The sequence below is a fragment of the Syngnathus acus genome, chromosome 13, assembly GCF_901709675.1.
Source record: "Syngnathus acus chromosome 13, fSynAcu1.2, whole genome shotgun sequence".
NCBI classification, from domain to species: domain Eukaryota; kingdom Metazoa; phylum Chordata; class Actinopteri; order Syngnathiformes; family Syngnathidae; genus Syngnathus; species Syngnathus acus.
Genome location: NC_051098.1, coordinates 4,378,909 through 4,399,526, shown reverse-complemented (window position 1 = coordinate 4,399,526; position 20,618 = coordinate 4,378,909). Strand labels below are relative to the sequence as shown.

At 39.7% G+C, this 20,618-nt stretch overlaps 1 protein-coding gene across 1 annotated transcript; it reads left to right on the top strand.

Annotated features, from left to right (window-relative positions):
• The first annotated feature begins 1,741 nt into the window (after positions 1-1,741).
• On the top strand, positions 1,742-18,640 carry zgc:113279 (uncharacterized protein LOC553749 homolog). Its single transcript, XM_037268559.1, has 11 exons — positions 1,742-2,064; positions 2,329-2,450; positions 3,210-3,234; positions 3,324-3,370; positions 3,465-3,615; positions 3,705-3,978; positions 6,095-6,200; positions 6,469-6,615; positions 7,508-7,568; positions 16,360-16,523; positions 17,406-18,640. Exons 1-11 carry the CDS (start codon positions 1,899-1,901, stop codon positions 17,427-17,429), a joined length of 1,287 nt encoding a protein of 428 aa, XP_037124454.1. The 5' UTR covers positions 1,742-1,898; the 3' UTR covers positions 17,430-18,640.
• The last annotated feature ends 1,978 nt before the right edge of the window (positions 18,641-20,618 follow it).

Here is a 20,618-nt window from a genome sequence, read left to right as displayed (position 1 = left end):
CCTGGATGTCGAATAGAAACTGTTGAAACTGACGGTGGCACAAGGCTTTGGAGCGAATATGATTAATAGCCTTTATTACCGGTTTCATAACACGATCATATTTGAGATGTTTGGCACATAGAACTTCCTGGTGAATAATGCAATGAAGTTTTACAGCTTTACCTCCTTGCTCGACGACTTTGTTACATATACAGGTTGATAATCCACTATGTTTGCCAGCCATGGCAGGTGCGCCGTCCGTGAGAATTCCAGAAACTTTATCCCACGGGAGTTTCATGTCATCTACGGCAGAGCAAACAGAAACGAAATAAATCTGTTTCTCTTGTTTGGTCTTTAAGGCTCTGGAGGTCAAGTAGCTCTTCAGTCACGTTCATTTCACTGTCCACTCCTCTCAAAAAAATAAGTAACTGAGCGGTGTCAGATGCGTCCGTGCTTTCGTCGCAAGCTAAGGAAAAAAAGTCAAACTCCTTTCCTCTGGCCCCCAACTGTCTCTTAATATCCGATGAAACATCTTCAATTCTCCGTGCCACAGTGTTACGAGCCAGGCAAACATTGGCAAACTCTTACTTCTTCTCAGGACAGATTTTCTCCACCATTGTCATCACGCAGTCTTTGATAAATTCACCCTCGGTAAAAGGTTTGCAGTGCTTAGCAATCAGCGCTGCCACCTCGTAGCTCGCCTTTGTGGCATTTTCATTTGACTCTCGGGCTCTTGTGAAAAATCGCTGCTGTGACGTTAAACCAGCTTCCAGTTGCTTCAATTTTTCGTTGCGTTTGTTACCCGTTAGCTTGTCGTACATGTCGGCATGTTTCGACTGGTAGTGTCTCTTGACATTGTAGTCCTTAAAAACAGACAGTCTCTTGGCAAATTAGGCAGACACAGTTGTTTCGTATTTCAGTGAAATAATAGTCCAATTTCCACTTGTCATGGAAGCGCCTGCTCTCACGGTCAACTTTCCTTTTTTTACTCGCGGTCGCCATTTCAGAACTTGCAGGAAAGGGTCACACAGGGATCATACAGCCAGAGTTCGGCCGAGTGCTGCTGCCCTCTTCTAAGTAAATATAAAATAGCTTTTGTACGTGTGTATTTTATGCGCTGGTCAACAGTGGTGGCGGGCCACATATTATAGATTTTATGACAGAGGCTGCGGGCCTGATGAAATTTTACCACGGGCCGCAATTGGCCTGTCTTAAGCTGTATGCCATAATCAGCAATATTAAAATAATAAAAGGCTTGCAATATTTCTGTTGACTTGTAATGAATCCAGAATGTATGACGCTTTTGTTTTTTTAATTGCATTACAGAAAATAAAGAACTTTATCACAATATTCTAATTTTCTGAGACAGTCCTGTATTTATACATACATATATGTATGTATGTGTGTGTGTGCATGTGTTTGTTTGTTTGTTTGTTTGTTTGTTTATTTATCTATTTATTTATTTATTTATTTATTTATTTATTTATTTATTTATTTATTTGTTTCCCTGTAGTCTACTATATACTGTAAATGTGGAAGGAATTTGATAGTCTGGTTAGTGTGTGGTGTTTAAATAACATTTTAATTAAGTGATTTTGTGTGTCTGCATGTCGCTATAGGTCTGTAGATAGTTTTTTAATTATTATTTAAATACTTAGTATGAATTGCAATCTATTTAATGTTGAAATTACGTAAACGAATGCGCAATGGTGGTGGGCGTGATTAGTGTCAGGTTACCAGGGAGGTGGGTCTGCTTGTCAACAAAGTGTCACGTCAAGCCGAGCTGGAATGCCAGGTTTAGGGACTCAACCAATTGCGTCTAGTCGCACGGAGTTTGTGTCGGTATTTGGCGGAAAGTTTCATTTCTCCCAGTTTGTAATCGATAGCATTGAAGTGTTCTGTTTTAATAGTCGCACAAGATGAGAGGACGTTATAAAAGACTGGAGGGCAAGGCGCGAGTGCACGAAAGACTCTACAGCGGCGCTCATCCAGTGTCTGAGGCACTGGGAGCTGAGGCACACACAGCCCCATCGGATTCACCTGGCTCCGGGGTGCGTGTTCACGAGGGGGGCGACTGTGAAACAGGTACAATGACTTGAATCGTTTAATGAACCCGAAGGAGTTGTCAAATACAGTATTTGGCGATTCTTTCCTTTCAAAGATCCAATTGTATCAATATTGGTATACACCAGTCAGAAGTGAATGAGATTTCATTTAAGTTTTTCACAAGTAAACCATCTGCCTGGCATAAACTGAATTCCTTCCTTTCACACAAGGCCTTATGTTAACCTGATTATACATGTGTGTGTTGTCATGTATTTTGATACCATATCTTGCTTAATCTTCTAGCTCCAAAGCACTGCAATGACGATAGCAAGAAGGTCTACCTTGGAGTACGCGTGAAGATGCCTGTCAAGGATATGCTTCGGAACATCCGCATAGCCCAGGGCAGAGAGCCCCAAGATCTTCAGGTAACCTTTTCTGCTAAAGCTTTTTCTGGCTTTTAATATGACAGGGTTCTCCACAACATGTATTTCACAGCCCCTAATCACTGTATATTTAAATATCAACATCCTTAAAACTACTGTTGTTAAAAATAACCCAATCTGGGTTCACTCAAGCAAGCAGAGTACCACCAAAGCCTACCTCATTATGACAACATCTTTTTATCTGGGTTCTTTTGCACTCAGCAGTTTGAGGGTGTTGCTATATAGTATCTGTCAGTTTTTAATCTCTCTATCAGTCTATCTTTCCATCTGTCTGGCTGTCATTGTGTCTGTCAGATGCAATGTCTGTACCTTGAAAAATTATGTCAAGGGTTATACAAAGAACACATGTAACGTGGCGATATGCAGTTTCAGCTGAGGACAATTTGTTTAACATTAAACATTAAGTTATCCACCCCACAAGATTCAGTTTGTACCCTGAGTAGCTGTATTTACTTTTACAAGATCTTTAATATTAAGTTCTGGTAGAGAAGACATATTGTTGTAGTTATCATTGTATGCTGGAAAGAAAAAGAAGAAATCAAATGGGACAAAATACACATTATACTAAAAAAATGGAAAACTATTTTCCACAGTGAATGTCCAGGAATATTTTTGACTTTCTTATCAAAATTGATTTAATATATTTATTAGTGCTTTGGCAGGCACTTGTATCCTAGTAGTACATAAAGAAGCACTTGCATAAGCAAATCTCATCTTACTTTTTTTACTTTTGCCAAGCAGAGCCCGAACAGCAAAAGAGCCAAAGGTAAAAACTAATTTTGACAAACTTTTTCGTTGGCAATTACTAAATCCGGCTTTACGTCAACTTGAGAGGTCATACTTGTCTTTTTTCAGGGGAAAAGAAGCTATATAAAAGTCGCCCAGGAAATAGAACAAGCAAGGTCGGTGAACGAGATCACGTCTCATATGCAATCATGTTAAGAATTAGGAAACATTCAAAGGACCGCAAATACCTGGGTTGTCTTTCACTCACAGAGAAAAAGCCCCGCCAATAGCCTAGAGGAGCTGGCAATCATCGTTGAGGTGCTGGAGGAGGATCTGAGAACAGGCACCACAAACAGTTTTCCTATCCAAATGTCCTCTGCCAGCTCACCAGTTTCACCTGAGTACAATTTTGAGCCAAATGGTAATTTACTAGTAGCACTAGCATTACTAGCATTTACTAAAAAAATATCAGTTGCATAAACTCAATTTCTACCTGAAAATTATTTTTAGGTACAGGTTACAACAGTGATGGCTCTGATGAAATCATCCCCAGCCCCTCTTCCCATACGACCTACTCCCCCGGGACAGAGGAGTACCACCAAAGCTCATCTCCTCCAGGCATTATGACTCCATGCTTTCAGCCCACGTGGACAGGAGACAGTTGGTTTGCTAACTGCGTGATGAGCGGCTCCGAGTTCTTTCTGGCGCAGATGCAGAAGGAGGAACTCCAGCTGAGGGACATCTCTGACGAAGCACTGCTGGCCACTGATAGACAAGGCCGAACGTAAGTTTAAAATTCTTCAAGGAGCCATACTAAATGAACTTTTGTGAGCTTTTCGCCGTGTTAAAATGCTAATTCCGCACCAAAAACATCCAATAGTGGTGTTTCATTTGCTCATCTAGCAGCATTCCTGCTTATTTCCCTCCTCTTGAGTACCAGTCCAGCCCGGTCCAAGAAAACGACCGGGTCCTCACTGTGTGATGTCACAATGTGAGGAGGCACTCCCATACTGCCCTTATAGACTAAACACACACACACTTTCTCAGAGTAACTATCCCTGCTTGAGTTGACATGCGGCTGTTCTGATTTTGGTGCATCAAATAAATAAGATGTTTCCACGTACCCCCTGCAATGCGAACATGTACTAGTCATAGCTGTTTGGTACATTAGTTTTATTCTATGTAATTTTGAGATGTCCTGCTTTGTGAACAGAGACTGAACGTACGTCGAGTCTACCGACAAACGTGTGTTGGTACAGTAGAGTCGGAGTTTGTATTATGTATGTATTGTACTTGTATTGGGTTAGAAAAATAGCCACCAAAATATCTCACATTTCATAAGAAATTAGATCGCCATTATGCCAGAGATAACATTCAGATATATAGGCCTATCATTAAATATGGAAAGCTTTAAATAGCATGATACAGCTCTTGGTGGTTGGAGTTGCTTCTTGGTTATAATGTATGTACCGTAATTTTCGGACTATAAGTCGCTCCGGAGTACAAGTCGCATCAGCAATAAAATGCCCAAAAAAGTGAAAAAAAAAAACATAAAAAGTCGCTCCGGAGTATAAGTCGCATTTTGGGGGGCAATTTATTCGACAAAATCCAACACCAAGAACAGTCATGAACGAGCAACAACAGGCTAAACGATAGGTATGCTAACGTGACATAAACACAAACGAAGAGCTGAGAACGGCCATGACGTAACATTCAGAGTTATTTAAAAAAAAAACATTACATAAATAACACGTTTATAAAACCATCTGTGTCACTCCAATTCATTAAATCCATCGATCGTCCTTTGTCAACAATGGGTGCGCGCCGCTGACGGCGCTTGCACTTCAAAATATTCCACAGGCCCATATAACGATATATAAATTACAACTCAAATAACTATTATATAAGCAATAATATTATCAAACCATCTGTGCACTCTAAATCATTAAATCCATCGATCAAATTCCTCGTCCTTCGTCAACAACGCCGCGCGTGAGCCCTGACGTCAGCCTCGTCGTTATTCCACAGATCTAGTATATAACTATATTGTAGCGTTAACAAAGTACAAGGAAAGACGTGGGTTTGGTAAACGGCTCTGTATTTAACAAAACAAACTTCCAGGCGTGTGGCGGCGTGGACTTCCAGCCACGGAGGTGGAAGAGAGATCCATAGAATAGGACCGGGCGTGCGTAAAAGCCATGACCGAGCCCCATCCACCGTCCCCGGACAGCCACTCGGCCGAGCGCCGGCCCTTGACTTCCATCCACGGAGGTGAACGAGAGCTCGGTAGAGTAGGACCGGGCGTGCGTAAAAGCCATGTCCGAGCCCCACCCACCGTCCCTGGACAGCCACCCGGCCGAGCGCCGGCCCCCGACTTCAATCCACGGAGGTGAAAGAGAGCTCCGTAGAGTAGGACCGGGCGTGGGTAAAAGCCATAATAGTTTTTCAAACCTTCTGTGTCACTCCAAATCCTTAAATCCTTCAAACTCTTCGTCCTCCGTGTCACTTAGAAACAAAGCCGCTAATGATGCCGGTAGTACGTGGGGCCCTTCGTCATCTTCGTCATCCCGTGATCAATCTTTGTCCTTTATGTAAACAACCGCCGCGCCGCGTCGCGCTGCTGACGTCACTTGAAATTCAAATTACAGTAATCCCTTGCTACATCGCGGTTCATTTATTGCGGTTTCACTTTTTTTTGGGGGGGGAAAACTTTGAAAAAAAACACATAAGTCGCTCCTTATTATAAGTCGCCCTTCCACCCAAACTATGAAAAGAAACGCGACTTATAGTCCGAAAATTACGGTGTATATATATATATATATATATATATATGTAATATATAGTATAGAACAGCTTAATGCTTGTCTGTCTCTCTCTACCTCCTTACACCCCCACCCCAGAGCTCTCCATAATGTGGCATGTGATGGCAGGAGGGCACTGGCCTACGTAATTGCAAAAAGGATGGCTTCCATCAACAGCTTAGACACAAAAGACTCGGATGGAATGGTACAGTATGAATTTGAAATAGTGGGTACTATTTATACATACATATAAGTATATCATATTTACTGACGGCAAAAAGTTGTATTCTTATATTCTGCTAAAGGTGTTACGGTGTGGTTCAGATACCAAGAAGTCAAAAACCCTTAACATACAGTTGGTGTTCTAATCTGCAAGACCCACTATTGGCTTTTTTTGCATCGAACAGATTTTAAAACACAATCAGAAAATGTTCCATGTTGATTTGTTTGTGAGTTGTCTTTTGTGCTTTTAGACTGCCCTCCTTCTCGCAGCCAAGCGCAACCATCACCTGATAGTGGAGGATCTGATCAATTTAGGTGCTTGTGTCAATGAAAGAAACAACTTGGGAAAATCTTGCCTTCACCTCAGCGCGGAGAAAGGCTTCATCCGAGTGCTTGAGGTTGAAACCTTGTTTTTAGTAAAATACCATTAAATGTGTGGTTCGTCATCTGCCCATATACATATTTCCTTGTGAATTTGGGTAATCACAAATAACAGGAATGAGTGCAACATTCACTGATTATGGATAACCAAACTACAAGCATTAGGTTTATACATACAGTAAATTATTTTTATAATTTTATGTCAAAACAACATTGTTACGAAGTGGTGAGCAAAAGATGCTTTTAATACGCATATGTGATCTGATCTAGTACATTTGATTGGTTTCGTTATAAATGTTATCACATTTGCATTGCTCAAATGTAGTCCTCCCTTTATAATAAAGACACACAGAATTTTTTAATAGCAGTAGAATTGGAACAATAATTACCTGTAACATTAACTATTGCATTGCTCCACATTTGGAAAGGACAGATTGCTTTGAAGTCATTGGGGAAATTTAATTGGAAATTGACACAACTAAGGACACGTTTGGAAATTCAGTCTGACTTCTTAACTACTCTGAGAGAGTGAGTGTTCCATTACATTCCAACAACGTATTGAGTTTTCCGAATAGGCTGGGCATGCAGCACAGCAGATTGAGATTGCATTTTCAAATGCACACTTAATCTGCAAATCAAATTTTGCACGACATGGTCAAATGTTGTGTAATACCATGTATTGAAACGCCTGTATACCTTCTTAATTATCATGAAACCGTCACATTACTGTCAGTGGGTACACTTACATAGTATTTCTAATAGTTACCAGTCTAGGGTGTGTACTAGATATTTTAAATTTAGTCTTGACTCAGTCATGACTCTACAATGAACTCAACCACCTTGCAGTAGTTTTTGAAAGTGAGAAACACAGATAACAAACAGCTTTCTCATGTGTACACTTTCTTTTAGGTTCTGAAACATGTTATGATGCAAGGTGTGTACATTGATGTCGAAGCCACCGATAAGTATGGTAAGTAATAATAATAATAATGGATTTTATTTATACATTTACATTTGGGGAACACATCTCAAAGTAGACAATCAAACAATAAAATTAAGATAAAAGGGGGTAATAAAACCAGTGAATAAATAGAATTACAAAAAATAAGCCAGGAAAAGCTTTTTTCAAAAGTATGTTGTTAGTCCTTTCTTAAAGGATAGGTGGAGGGCATTGCACAGCCTTGAGACTAGCCCTGGGTGGGTGCAGACCAGATTTTTTCTGAAGTACGTGGGTGGAGGAGTTAAATTCGGTAGGTGCGGGCTACACCTTGCAGACAGTGATGAGTGTGAAGGAAGATTTTGTATTCCAAAGAGAGATTTATGGGGAGCCAGTGCAGAGCGCGCAAGATGAGGGCGATATACTCACATTTACACAATCTCATCAGGACCCGGGCAGCACTGTTTGAGAAATATTGGAGTTTTTGTGGGCTTTTTTTCAAGGATCCCAAAGAGAAGCATGTAAAGTTAAAGAGGGTAAGACCGAGCACAGACCCCTGGGGGACTCCGCACATAACAGTGTGTGTGTGTATGGGGGGGGTTGGCATCCCTTAGGGCTACGAACACGGTTCTGCCAGTAAGGTATGACTAAAACCATTGAAGCACAGTGCCAGAAGATACCAACATCTTGTTGGAGGCAGTCTAAGAGTATCAAAACCATTAAAAACAGTCGAGAAGTATGTGGAAGGAATTAGAGAAAACCCACGCAGGCACGTGCAGAACATGTAAACTCCACACAGGGAGGGCTGGAGGTGGAATCGAATCCCGCACCATCTGAACTGAGGCGGACATGCCTCCCCTCATTATAACCAATGAGAGCATTTTATCAAAAGACTCTTATCAAAGGTTCCTCCCAAATTCGAACAAAATAAAACTGATCTTCGAAATACGATGGATACATTACTTATAGTATTAATAATGCAGGATTCTCTCTGTCTATATTAGTCAATCGGTCAAAATAGAATGACTGACAAATATCAAAAGGAAAAGTTTAGTCATATTGTTAGGATAATTTAAGTGAAGCCCTGGCCTGCCAGACCTGGAGGCCTCGTCTTTACATGTTTATGACTTTCCTTTCATCTAGGTTTTTCCTTTTTAGTGACAGGGATGTCTTTTGATCCCTGTCAGCCATATGTCTCCTTCCTGTCCTTATGCTATCTGTGTGTTTTTGTTCCTGTAGGAGGCCTTCACTAACAATGAGCCGAGCTTATTTGCATAGGCGAAATGTTCTTATTTGGTTCAGAGGAACTTCATTCCTTTTATCTAACTGTAGGTTTGGTTCATAGATTGTTGTTGGTCAGAACTGTTTTTCTTTGTTAAGTGTTATATACAGTTTGAAGTAGTTGCATACAAGTTATCCCATATTTACTCAATGTTCGTTTAAGGAACTGCATACCAGTTACCTTACATTTTACTTAATGTGTGTTGAAGTGCTTAGGACAAGTTACTTATTATTATTGTGTGTTACTTTACCAAGTAGATAAAGTTAGCCAAGGGTTAGTTGCATTGTTCCACAGGAAAGCGGCAATTCAAGTTATCTGATTCCACTCTAGGACAAATCAGCCAACCATGAGAAGAACAGTTGGTTGATGAAGAAGGACAAAGTCTGCGGGGGTCACGGGCCGACAATGAAGTGCTAATTCACACCACACTACATTCCTTAGCTGATAAGCGTTGCTACAGACACTATCTCCCCTCCCTTTAGTGTAGCAACGCCTTTGTAACCAGGGCAACCAAAACATTAAATAGAGGAGCACGTGAAGTGAGAACTCAGAATTGATGGAGATTGTAACTGAGTTCGCTCTCTATCGTTCTCCTCGCGAGTAAACCTGTTCTGGTTCTTTCCTCCTCTTCTTTCCAACGTGTGGTTTAATGTCTGATTGGATTTAGACCTGACATTTGGTCCTTCGAGCCGGATGCCAATACACCTGAGGATTCCAGCGGGCGGCAGCGGAGATCCAGAAAGACTGCGCGCGGCAGGACCTCCCTAGGTGGGGTCCTAGAATCCTTTTCAAGGGCTGGTTGTCTGCTCGTCAGCTGGGATCTGAAGGTTGAAGGCAATCCGAGGTGCAGAGGTGAAGAGAACCAGAGGGTGAGTTTGTTTTGTTTTTTAAAGAATGAGCGGCCGAGGGCTCGTCGTGCCCTATAAAAGTCCTAGGACAGAACGGAAAGGTCCGTTCTAAAGGTACCAAAACGGAAAGGTCCGTTTAAATAAGAGTTACTCAACGGAGAAGTAACCAAACGGAAAGGTCCGTTTAAATAGAAGAAATAAAAGGACAGAGGTGTCCAACGGAGAAATCCGTTCAAACGGGTTAGCGAAGTCCGCGGGAAACCGAAAGTTACGCAATACTGTGTGATTGAGAGTGTGAATGAGAATACGTATCACTAGATATAGTATTCCATATTAAAGCAGTGGGGAACACATAACGTGGTTCTGTGGATGCAATAGGCAAGGATTCTCCACCAGAATGCTGGTAGAAGTGAGAATCACCACAGGATCTTTTCGTTATCCCACTGGAAACACCCGACTTTAGAAACCCCTATGGTTTTACAGTTGGGACCAAATTGATTAAAATGGGGAACGGGAAGAGTAAAACTAATATCCGAGATACTCTAAAATGTAAAGATTGGAAAATAATTGAAAGGCAGGATCCCGACCGACTTAAAAAAGATTTCGATAAATGGGTTAAAAAATATAAATTTGAGGGAGAACTAGAAGAAGTACAAGAGCGGGAAGAGAAAACACATGCTACAAATTCAAAACTAAAGATCATAGCAAAGTTGTATCCGCAAATACATGATACACACAAAATTGAGGAATCACCTCCTCCTTATGGGTTGACGGACAGAGCCACTAGGCAGAAAAGCCCGCTTAAAATGGATTGGTCAAAGGAAATGAGAGCAAATTATACAGAAATAGGGAGAACAAAGCAAAATGATAATGAAACCTTTGATGAATATCGAGGGCGCATGACAGAAGTGTTTAAATTACACAATGGACTGGTAGAAGATAATGCACCCCAAGGTGCTTATCAGCAACAATTAAAAAATGCCATCCATGTAGGGTCCAAGCCTGCAATACAAATTAGGGTGATCAATAATTATATAGGAATGAACACCGGAACTTTGGAGGAATACATAAATCACGCCCTCCATGCGGAAAAAGTAGTAATAGACAAACAAAAACGAAAACAAATGAAAGCTTCAAAAGACACTTTTCTGGTAGACCAGGATAGTGACACTTTTTACCAAAATGCAGGCAGAGGACAGAAAGGCCAGAGAGGGCGAGCAATGTCCAACAGAGAAGGCTTTAGAGGCCGAGGAAGAGGAGTTGTGCAACCTCCAATAGAATGCTGGAGTTGCGGGGAAAACGGTCACATGGCACGTGACTGCACAAATGAACAAAGACAGTTATGACTAGGCCGAAATCAAATCAAATCAGATTTCCATGTAATGAAGTGGGAACCTGGCTGCAAAAAAATCAAAGAGAAAGTAGCTTAAGTATACAGGAGATATTTAGGATAAAGTAAGATAAAGAAACACTGAAGTTAAAATTTGCTAAATAGATGGAAAAGAATTACAAATAGCTTCTAAAAGTGAAATAGAGAATAGAGAATAGATCAGAAAAGTAAGACGAACAAAAAAGGTGTGTTAATGGGATCGATGTGTGTTCTATATGTTGTGCGTCATCCTTTTGTGCTGGTGTGTGTGTGCGTGTGCGCGCAGAGGATCCTCATGAATGTTGTGTGTATGAGGGTGAGTGAGATGTGTGTCCTATGGAAGAAATCAGTAATGGAGAATGTTCAAGAGGCTGGTGGAGCGATAATAGGGAAATTGAGAAGTAGACGATGATGTGTTTAAGTTGGTTGGAGAAACTAAGATGAGCAGTGTGTGGAAGTAGAGAAAATAAGACGTGTGTGGCAGAAAGTGACTAGAACGGTGGTTTGATAGGATGAGAATAAGAGACAGCAAATGTTGTGTAGAAGACAGTGAAAGATGTCGAATGTGAACATGATGAAGGGGGCAACAGCAAAGTTGGCCTGCCCTTTGAGAAGGTGGGACTGATAAGCGTGCCTGCGCTCGCGCGTAGTCGCGGGGCGGGGCTGTGCGCTTGGGCCTTTGCTATGCTCGTGTGGGCGGTGGGCCGGCATCATGGTTGTTGCAGGAAATGGCCAGCCTGTGACCAATCAACACTGATGCCGCGCCCCCCCCTCGCACGGGGGTGCTATGGCTGCGGGCGAAGCAGGGAAAGTGTGAGTTTCTCAGAGAATGTTTGAATATTTGAAGCAGGGTGATGCTTAAGGAAGATGTGACAGTATTTGCATGAAGGATAAAAGGCACTGATGAAAAAAAAAAAAATAAATGAAAAAAAGTATAACCAAAACGTCAAAAGAGAGGATGACGTTTGCGCAGCGTTGTTTGTTGGTATTGTTTGTGAGCTGTGTCTCTGCTGTTTTTGTGTTGTCTGTGTGCTGTAAGTGTTATGTGTTAAAAGGATGAAATTGGCTAATATGGGTGCACAAAAGAATTTCTTAGACTGTAGTCTATCTGATTTGCACCGCAAAACAAAAACGATTTTGTAAAAATTGGAAGTAAAAAAAGCAAGCAATTTGTTTATGGGCAGAAACTGGTCCACACTGCATTAAGGCCTAGCCTTGATGAAACAAAATTTGAGAGATGGAAAGAACTTGCTTTCTGGAATTGGATGAAGAAAAATTATGAAATAACGACATTTCGAAGCTAAATTTAAAGTGAATAGTCGATTGGTTGTGTCAAGACTATACAAGTCTTTACATTTGAGAATGAGAGCGATTGAGTTGAAGTTTAGTAACAACAACAATTAACTATTATGTTAATTTACTGGCGGTTATTTTGTTGGTTTTTATCTTTCTATCTTGATTGGTTTGACACCTTGAGGAAGGAAAAATTAGGATGAGGAACACGGGTTGAGACAACCAGTTACACACGCAAAACGTGTGCACTGGGACACTAAGAAGCATTTTGAAAGGTGTGTCAAATTAAATGAAGATGAAATCATATGTAGTAATACAACATTTTACTACATATGGATTCTCTATATCATACAATTGAGTAAAATAAAACATACATATTGATTTTTATTCAAATTGCTAAGATGCTTGTGATAAACGATGAGAAAATGATTGAAAAGTAACTAAAGAAACTACAAGAAACTACAACTAAGCTAGTTGTGGAAGCAGTCTAATTGCCACGAAAAATAGCTAGATGCACGTGTGCAGGGCACACACACGAGACTGATAAGGTGTCAAGAGGTAACAAGCTTGCAGACGGAACCGCATAGCTGTAGTGTAAAAGATGCTTCAAATTTTATACACACAAGAAGCAGATTAAATTACTGAAACGTTTTTAAAGATGTGCAGCGACAAAGTCCATAGACTGAAATTCGATTATGGACGAAAAGAGGGGCAAGAGTGGAGAATGACATCTATAAATGACCAGAAGACTGACCTATCCTACAAAAACCATATACAAGTGGGCAGCAATATTGAGCCATGGTGTGTGTCGCATGGCTCAAGAGGAGGGATAATGGGGCAGGTCAGTCAGCTTTATACAACATATGGATTTGATTCATATTCAAAACATTTATAAAAAAAAAAAAAAAAAAAAAAGAAGATTTTGTAGAGCTTGTTTAACATGTGTTAAACTCAATCCACAGGGTTATAATGCCTGGTCATAATAGATGCATTCTCAAAATGGATTGAATTGGCTTCAAAATAAATACTGAATGCCTTAACAGTGGCAAAAACGTTATGTAAAGAAATAATATTTTGTCAACAACCGCTGTAGATGTTAAAGAATGGAATTAATATATATCTAAAATGAATGTGGATAGTTTGTTTCAGGTGACTATAAGAGTAACTGGTAAAAGAAACAATTGATTGCTAATGGCAAAACAAGCTGCAAAGAAAAATAAATAAATAACGAATGCCATATGTATGGGTCTACGACCGATTCTTTATGTTGTACCGTTGCCATTGACAAAAGATTGTGTGAAATCTGTCACGTCTGCTGATTGTGAAATGTGCGACAGTGTTCTATATAATATCCGAAAAGAAGAAAAAAAAAGAAAGAAAGAAAAGAAACCATTGCTTTTAGAGAATGTAGTCAACCAAAATTGTACATGTATCGACATGCCAAGATCTGGGAAAAAAGGTGGAAATTAAAAAACCAAAACCAAAATGTCTTTAAATTTGAGAGGCGACGATGATCTGACTGAAATTGATGCAATTAGAGTCCCCAGAGGAGTTCCTGATTAATAAGAATCAATTGACCAAATTGCAGCGCGATGGGAGTCCTCCATTTGCTGCTGGTGTACGATGAACAAGAACGTTGACAGGATAAATTACATCCATTGCAACATGCAGAAATTGGGCAAACGGACACAAGCGGGACTTGAGGCAGTGCATGGACGGCTAGCCACGCCTTCCCTAATGTCAATCCAGAACCGCAATGCTCTTGTTATGTTGGTGTCTGAGAAAGGAAGGGTCTGCGCAATGTTCAGGGAACAATGCTGCACCTTCATCCAGAACGACACCGCCCCTGATGGGAGCCTGACGAAGGCGATTGCAAGCTTGCAATCCCTCAACACGAGGATGAAAGAGCACTACAAGTGGATGACTGCTTTTGGGAAGTATAAAGCCCTTGTGTCCTCAATTACTGCTATACTCACCTTGTGTGGATGTTGTTATATTCCATGTCTCCGTGCTCTGTTTAATCGTCTCATCACTACAGCAATATCGCCCATGGACGACAAGATGGGCCGGGTATGCCTAATGTCTGAACGCCAGCATGTTGATGATAACGATGATGATGATGATGCAATTTTTGCACTTGAGTTTACAGACTTCTTCCCAGATCTGTGTGTTTCCGAATGATAATGTCGCAACATTTATCTTTTTGGTGTAAACTTATTTGTGCTAATACTTGTGATCCGACAACTGACAATCGAGAGAAGTGGTTGTTTTTGGTGAAGTGAAAATTGAGCAAATATGTGATAAAAAGGGGGAAATGTTAGGATAATTTAAGTGAAGCCCTGGCCTGCCAGACCTGGAGGCCTCGTCTTTACATGTTTATGACTTTCCTTTCATCTAGGTTTTTCCTTTTTAGTGACAGGGATGTCTTTTGATCCCTGTCAGCCATATGTCTCCTTCCTGTCCTTATGCTATCTGTGTGTTTTTGTTCCTGTAGGAGGCCTTCACTAACAATGAGCCGAGCTTATTTGCATAGGCGAAATGTTCTTATTTGGTTCAGAGGAACTTCATTCCTTTTATCTAACTGTAGGTTTGGTTCATAGATTGTTGTTGGTCAGAACTGTTTTTCTTTGTTAAGTGTTATATACAGTTTGAAGTAGTTGCATACAAGTTATCCCATATTTACTCAATGTTCGTTTAAGGAACTGCATACCAGTTACCTTACATTTTACTTAATGTGTGTTGAAGTGCTTAGGACAAGTTACTTATTATTATTGTGTGTTACTTTACCAAGTAGATAAAGTTAGCCAAGGGTTAGTTGCATTGTTCCACAGGAAAGCGGCAATTCAAGTTATCTGATTCCACTCTAGGACAAATCAGCCAACCATGAGAAGAACAGTTGGTTGATGAAGAAGGACAAAGTCTGCGGGGGTCACGGGCCGACAATGAAGTGCTAATTCACACCACACTACATTCCTTAGCTGATAAGCGTTGCTACAGACACTATCTCCCCTCCCTTTAGTGTAGCAACGCCTTTGTAACCAGGGCAACCAAAACATTAAATAGAGGAGCACGTGAAGTGAGAACTCAGAATTGATGGAGATTGTAACTGAGTTCGCTCTCTATCGTTCTCCTCGCGAGTAAACCTGTTCTGGTTCTTTCCTCCTCTTCTTTCCAACGTGTGGTTTAATGTCTGATTGGATTTAGACCTGACACATATTGTCTATCTTCCAGAGGTTTTAGCTAAGCAAGTTTCAAGTGTGGAAATTTGCGGCCCAAGTCCAACATGAGTCAAGTCATGTGATTTGAATCCCCCTCTGATTTTTAATATACAGACCTAGATTTCATATGGTGTGTAGGTATTTATTCAAGGATTCACATTCATATTACAATCTGGTTAGAATCCAAAATAGTATGGCAGTTTTTTTGCCCGTTTTGTCTGTTTAGTCCTTTTTTTCTAGATTTTATTTGTTTTTCTGTCATATCTTATCCCATTTGACCAAACATTTCAGTGTGCATACTGCTTAAGATGTCATTAATTCATATCAGATTCAGATTGTGTATTTGGCAGCATGGTAGGTTGCCTTAAAGACAAGGTTGCAGGTTATGCAGGTTATGTAGATCAAGAATATCTTGTGAATCCTGATATGACCAAGTTTGAGTAGCATTGTGTATTTGCAGATGACTAATATTTAAGCAGTAAAGGTTGACTGAACATGCTGTCCTATTAATAATTACACGTGACTGTCATTCTGAATTATAGTGATTCAGTTGTTTTTTTTTACAAAGATGTGTATATTACATGCATATGAAATAGGACAATAAGACTTTTTACAACAAAAATATTTAAAACACTCAAGATAACATGAACGCACTGTATGGACAGACTTGCATCTGATTCGAAGAATATTTGATTAGTTTATATTAGTGTTCAATTTGATTGTTGTACTCTGCTTGTATTTATTTTGTGTTCATTAAAATTGTAATCACTTTTACATGTCTAGTCAGTCAACAATATATTTTGTGTCTTCATAGGGATGAGTGTTCTTCAATGTGCTTCAGTGGCCCTCAAGGTGACATTGCAGCGGTTGGAATTGAGCAAGAGCCTCAATCAGATCAGGCTCCACGTGATCCGCAAGGAACGGCTCCTAGAGACCCTAGAGTGTCTGCTGCAAATGGCCAGCTACTCTCATGTCATGGTTCGTACTATACTAAGGAATATAGAAAGGATAGAAGACGGTCAGACGTATATATATGTCCATACACTTAGTCAAACTAGTATGATTCTGGTGTGTGTGTACAGCTCTACCAAATATGCAAGGCCATTTCCAAAAGCGTGTTACAAACATTGCCTCTAAATGGGGAAGAAGTGCATCTCTGAATGTACTTTGAGCTTACGAAGTTTAAATCGACTATCATCCTTGTCAATATTAGTATGAGCTAAAATGACGCTCCATGTGTCTTTGACTTGCCTGGGAGATCTGGCATAGCAATATAAGGCTCCCATTTGCAGTACAAAAATGTCATAACTCTGATTCAGATAAGACAGCTGAAAATACGTGCTGTGCTTTTCTATGTATTTGCGGTTTATTTCACATTTTCTATCATTTTGGTTATGCTGACTGACATCCCATTGCTAGCAGAGGCTAAGTGCCTAACAAGCAAACAAGGTGTGTCTTTGCATGTGCTGGCAACCAACATGCAGCAATATATTTTATCACCAATATATTACAATATATTTTTTTCGCTTCAGAGTAGGAGCAGCTGTTGGCTCACACTCTGTGCTATCCTTGCGCAGTTCTGTGGATACTCCGCCTCTAAAAATAGGCACCTTTGTTTTGTTTTTTCTTAAGAATATTTACCCCAAATGAAAAGTCTACAATTTACAGACACCTGGAGGAGACACAATGACGTATATTTGTACTTTGCCAAAACATGACAAATAATTAAAGTTAGGCGAGTCAGACAGCATACCAATGTTAACAAGCATGTTAGTTATTCAACAACTAAATCAGGTTTTTCATCTCTTTGTACTGCATGTGTTTAATCTTCAGTTCCTTTTCCTTCTGTTCTTTCCATAGGGGACCTGGGGAATGAACGCCTAAGCCGCAGCACGTCAGCTCGGTAGAGACCCGACAGTAATGTTCTGAGTATGAACAGGCTTGGTTTATGATAGAGTCCATAAAGTGACTTCTCTCATAAATCCCGTCCTGTTATGTAAAGCATCTAGGGTTGTGAAAAATATAAATAGCCTGATTTAGAATCAGGTTTTTTTTTAAATCTTCACAAAGTTTAGGTGCCCATTAGCTGGTTTCTGTGAAACTTCATTGTTTGTTACATCCAAGTAACAACTTGCCTTCAGTGTGGTCCGGTTGTATTCCAATGGAAAGGTACTTTTTCAATGTCATCTAGCATGATGGCACAGTATGTGTTGGTAGTGTATCAGGTCACAAATCCATGATTTGGATCTCATAAAGCTCGACTAAAGGATTTGTTTCTTTGTATAAACACCAATGTTAATCCATGCATATATCAAACAAACAAACTCCTACATAAATGGTTGAGCTACATCACATTCAAAAATTTGTCATCAGCAGACAATTAACTTACCTTACTAAATAATTATAATTGAAGCTAGGACAGTTTGGACATTTTACATTAGTATCAAACAGTCCAATGTCATTGTCTGTTTGTGTCAATTTCCAAGATTTGCATCTTGATACACAGTAACACTACTAGGTTTACAACAATGATACAGGATCTAAATCATACTTGTGTATGACAAGGCATTATATTACGTATGTTGAAAATGTGTATTGGGGATTACCTGTAAAGTATGTTGAATGAATGAATGAATTTTCATTCTTCTATCTTCTCAAATTTGTCATTTACTATTGCCATGTACGCACTTTGGATGGGGCAACCCTAAAATGTGGGCAATCCCTATCAAATCTGGCCCTGTGCATATGTTGCATGAATTCCATGGACGTAAGCACTTTTCCTCTTCGCACTTCTGAGACTGTAGGAAGTCCAGCGCCTCTTCAAGGTGAAAACATGATCTTGGCGCCATGGAACTCTCCTGGAGCTTTTCCACTTCTAACTTGCTCCTGGTAGCTTGGAGGTTCTTTTTGTTTTGTTTTGTTTTGTTTTTTTGCATGGCTCCTAACATTATAACAACTACAGATATTATAATGATGTAAGGGTGAGTTAGATAATGAATTAAAATATCCCCCCTCCCAGTCAGTTGTCAAATACGGCCACGTGACTTGCCCAGCCAGAACACCCATCTTCTTAGTGATGTTTTGTATTGTAGAGGGTCCTGATGTTGTTTGCTTTGCATAAACTGATTTATTTACCAATTGTGGCGGAGGTACGTGCTCTACGTATTACGTACAGACATCTGATTGGGTTACTCCGGTCTACATATTCTACATACAACGTAATATCCTCTGGTTGGTTCATCAGGTCTACATGTTACGTCTACAAATTACATCCTTGTCACCACACAACATTTACAGATTTTGGAATTCGGTCCACACAAAGGCGCACCTTCGGTTTGTGAGAAAATTAAAGGCTTTTAAGTGCAAAATACGAAAATACGGTACATTTGAATGACATTCACAAGTCTCAGGAAAACTCCATGCTCCATAATTTCCAGACAATCTTAGACTTAAGGAACACCTTTTTGGTGGTAACGCAACAATTTTTCAGGTTACGCACAGTGGGTTAGTCAGAAGTCTGGACGGAAGAATGCGCAAGCCAGGCACGTTAAAAAATAGTGTTGCGAGTGAATGGGAAAATATGGCAAATGTCACTTTTTACCATTTAATCGGGAAGTGTTATTTTCTTATGTACAACTGTCAAACAGTTCAAGACTCACTTATGAATTATGAGCAAAACTTTTTTGTTCAACTACTTGTAAAGGGATCTTACATTGCAATTACTGTATCTAATCAAATGTTTCTTTGACATTTCCCGTGTCTCTTTTGTGGTATCGTTCTATTGTTTCTTTATGGATTTTCTACCAAGTCAAATAATTGAGGAAATACTTTATGTACACTACCGTTCAAAAGTTTGGGGTCACAAAATTGTTTGGGTGACCCCAAACTTTTGAACGGTAGTGTATATATTTATTTAGATAATTATTTATAGATTATATATATAATCTTCTGTGTAGAAAATCTTATAATATATATGTATACTTATATTCATAGATTTTTTATAATCTTATACAAATATAAGATATAATTTATAATATTTAATTCATAATATTTTATATATAATATTGGTCACCCAAACAATTTTGTGACCCCAAACATTTGAACGGTAGTGTATGTTTTGTGATTGCTCAGATGTTTTAAAGCAACGTTTTGATCAAATGGAATTTAGAAATTAACTGTTGATGGTGTTATTGTTATTAAATGGTAGAGCCAGGTTGGCAAGGCCAGTCTATAGGTTTTATTGTGGTAGATGTTAAAAACAGCATTGTGTCTTGCATGCACTATAATGTGCTTCCTGACTGTGTGGCGGTGTGTAAATAAAACTGTGGATTGTCATTGCTGACAACAAAATAAAGACTACATATTATACAAATCAGGAAAAACTTTATGTATGTTTTGTGATTGCTAAGATTTTTTAAAGCAACACTGTGATCAAATGGAATTCAGAAATTAACTGTTGATGGTGTTATTGTTATTAAATGGTAAAGTCAGGTTGGCAAGGCTAGTTTATAGGTTTTATTGTGGTAGGTGTTAAAAACAGCAGTGTCTTGCATACACTATAATGTGATTCCTGACTCTGTGTGGTGATGTGTAAATAAAACTGTGGATTGTCATTGGTGAGAACAAAATAAAGACAACATATACAAAACGAATCACTTTTTTGCTTTTATATTCATGTTATTGTGTGCTTGGAGTCTCCAAGATTGTAGAAAAATGTAATCTATCCCTCCAGGTGCTGCAGAGATACTTTTATGAGCTGTTTGGGGGCTATTTTTGACTCCCCTCAGTTTTCTCCGTTTTCTATTACGTATTTTTATCCATTACATCACATCCGTTGGGGCAGGACTACCAAACAAGGTAATGGGTGTGGCCATACGGTTTCGCAAATCCGCCTTCTTTATTATTCTGAGAGACTTTTGTAGTCCAAACAACAAGTGGAGAGATCAAAATGTTCTGTTGTTGGATGCATCAATCCATACAACTCATTGCACTGTCCCCCAGCATCAGAACCTCAAAGAAGTGCCTGGTCAAATTTCATTTTTCAAGCAGTGTTCCCAGATCTGTGGGCAAAGT

Coding starts and splice junctions, on each gene's coding strand:
- zgc:113279 (XM_037268559.1), top strand. CDS start 1,899: ATGAGAGGACGTTATAAAAGACTGGAGGGCAAGGCGCGAGTGCACGAA. Junction 3,235..3,323: donor GAACAGCAAAAGAGCCAAAG/GTAAAAACTAAT, acceptor GTCTTTTTTCAG/GGGAAAAGAAGCTATATAAA. Junction 6,201..6,468: donor CAAAAGACTCGGATGGAATG/GTACAGTATGAA, acceptor TTGTGCTTTTAG/ACTGCCCTCCTTCTCGCAGC.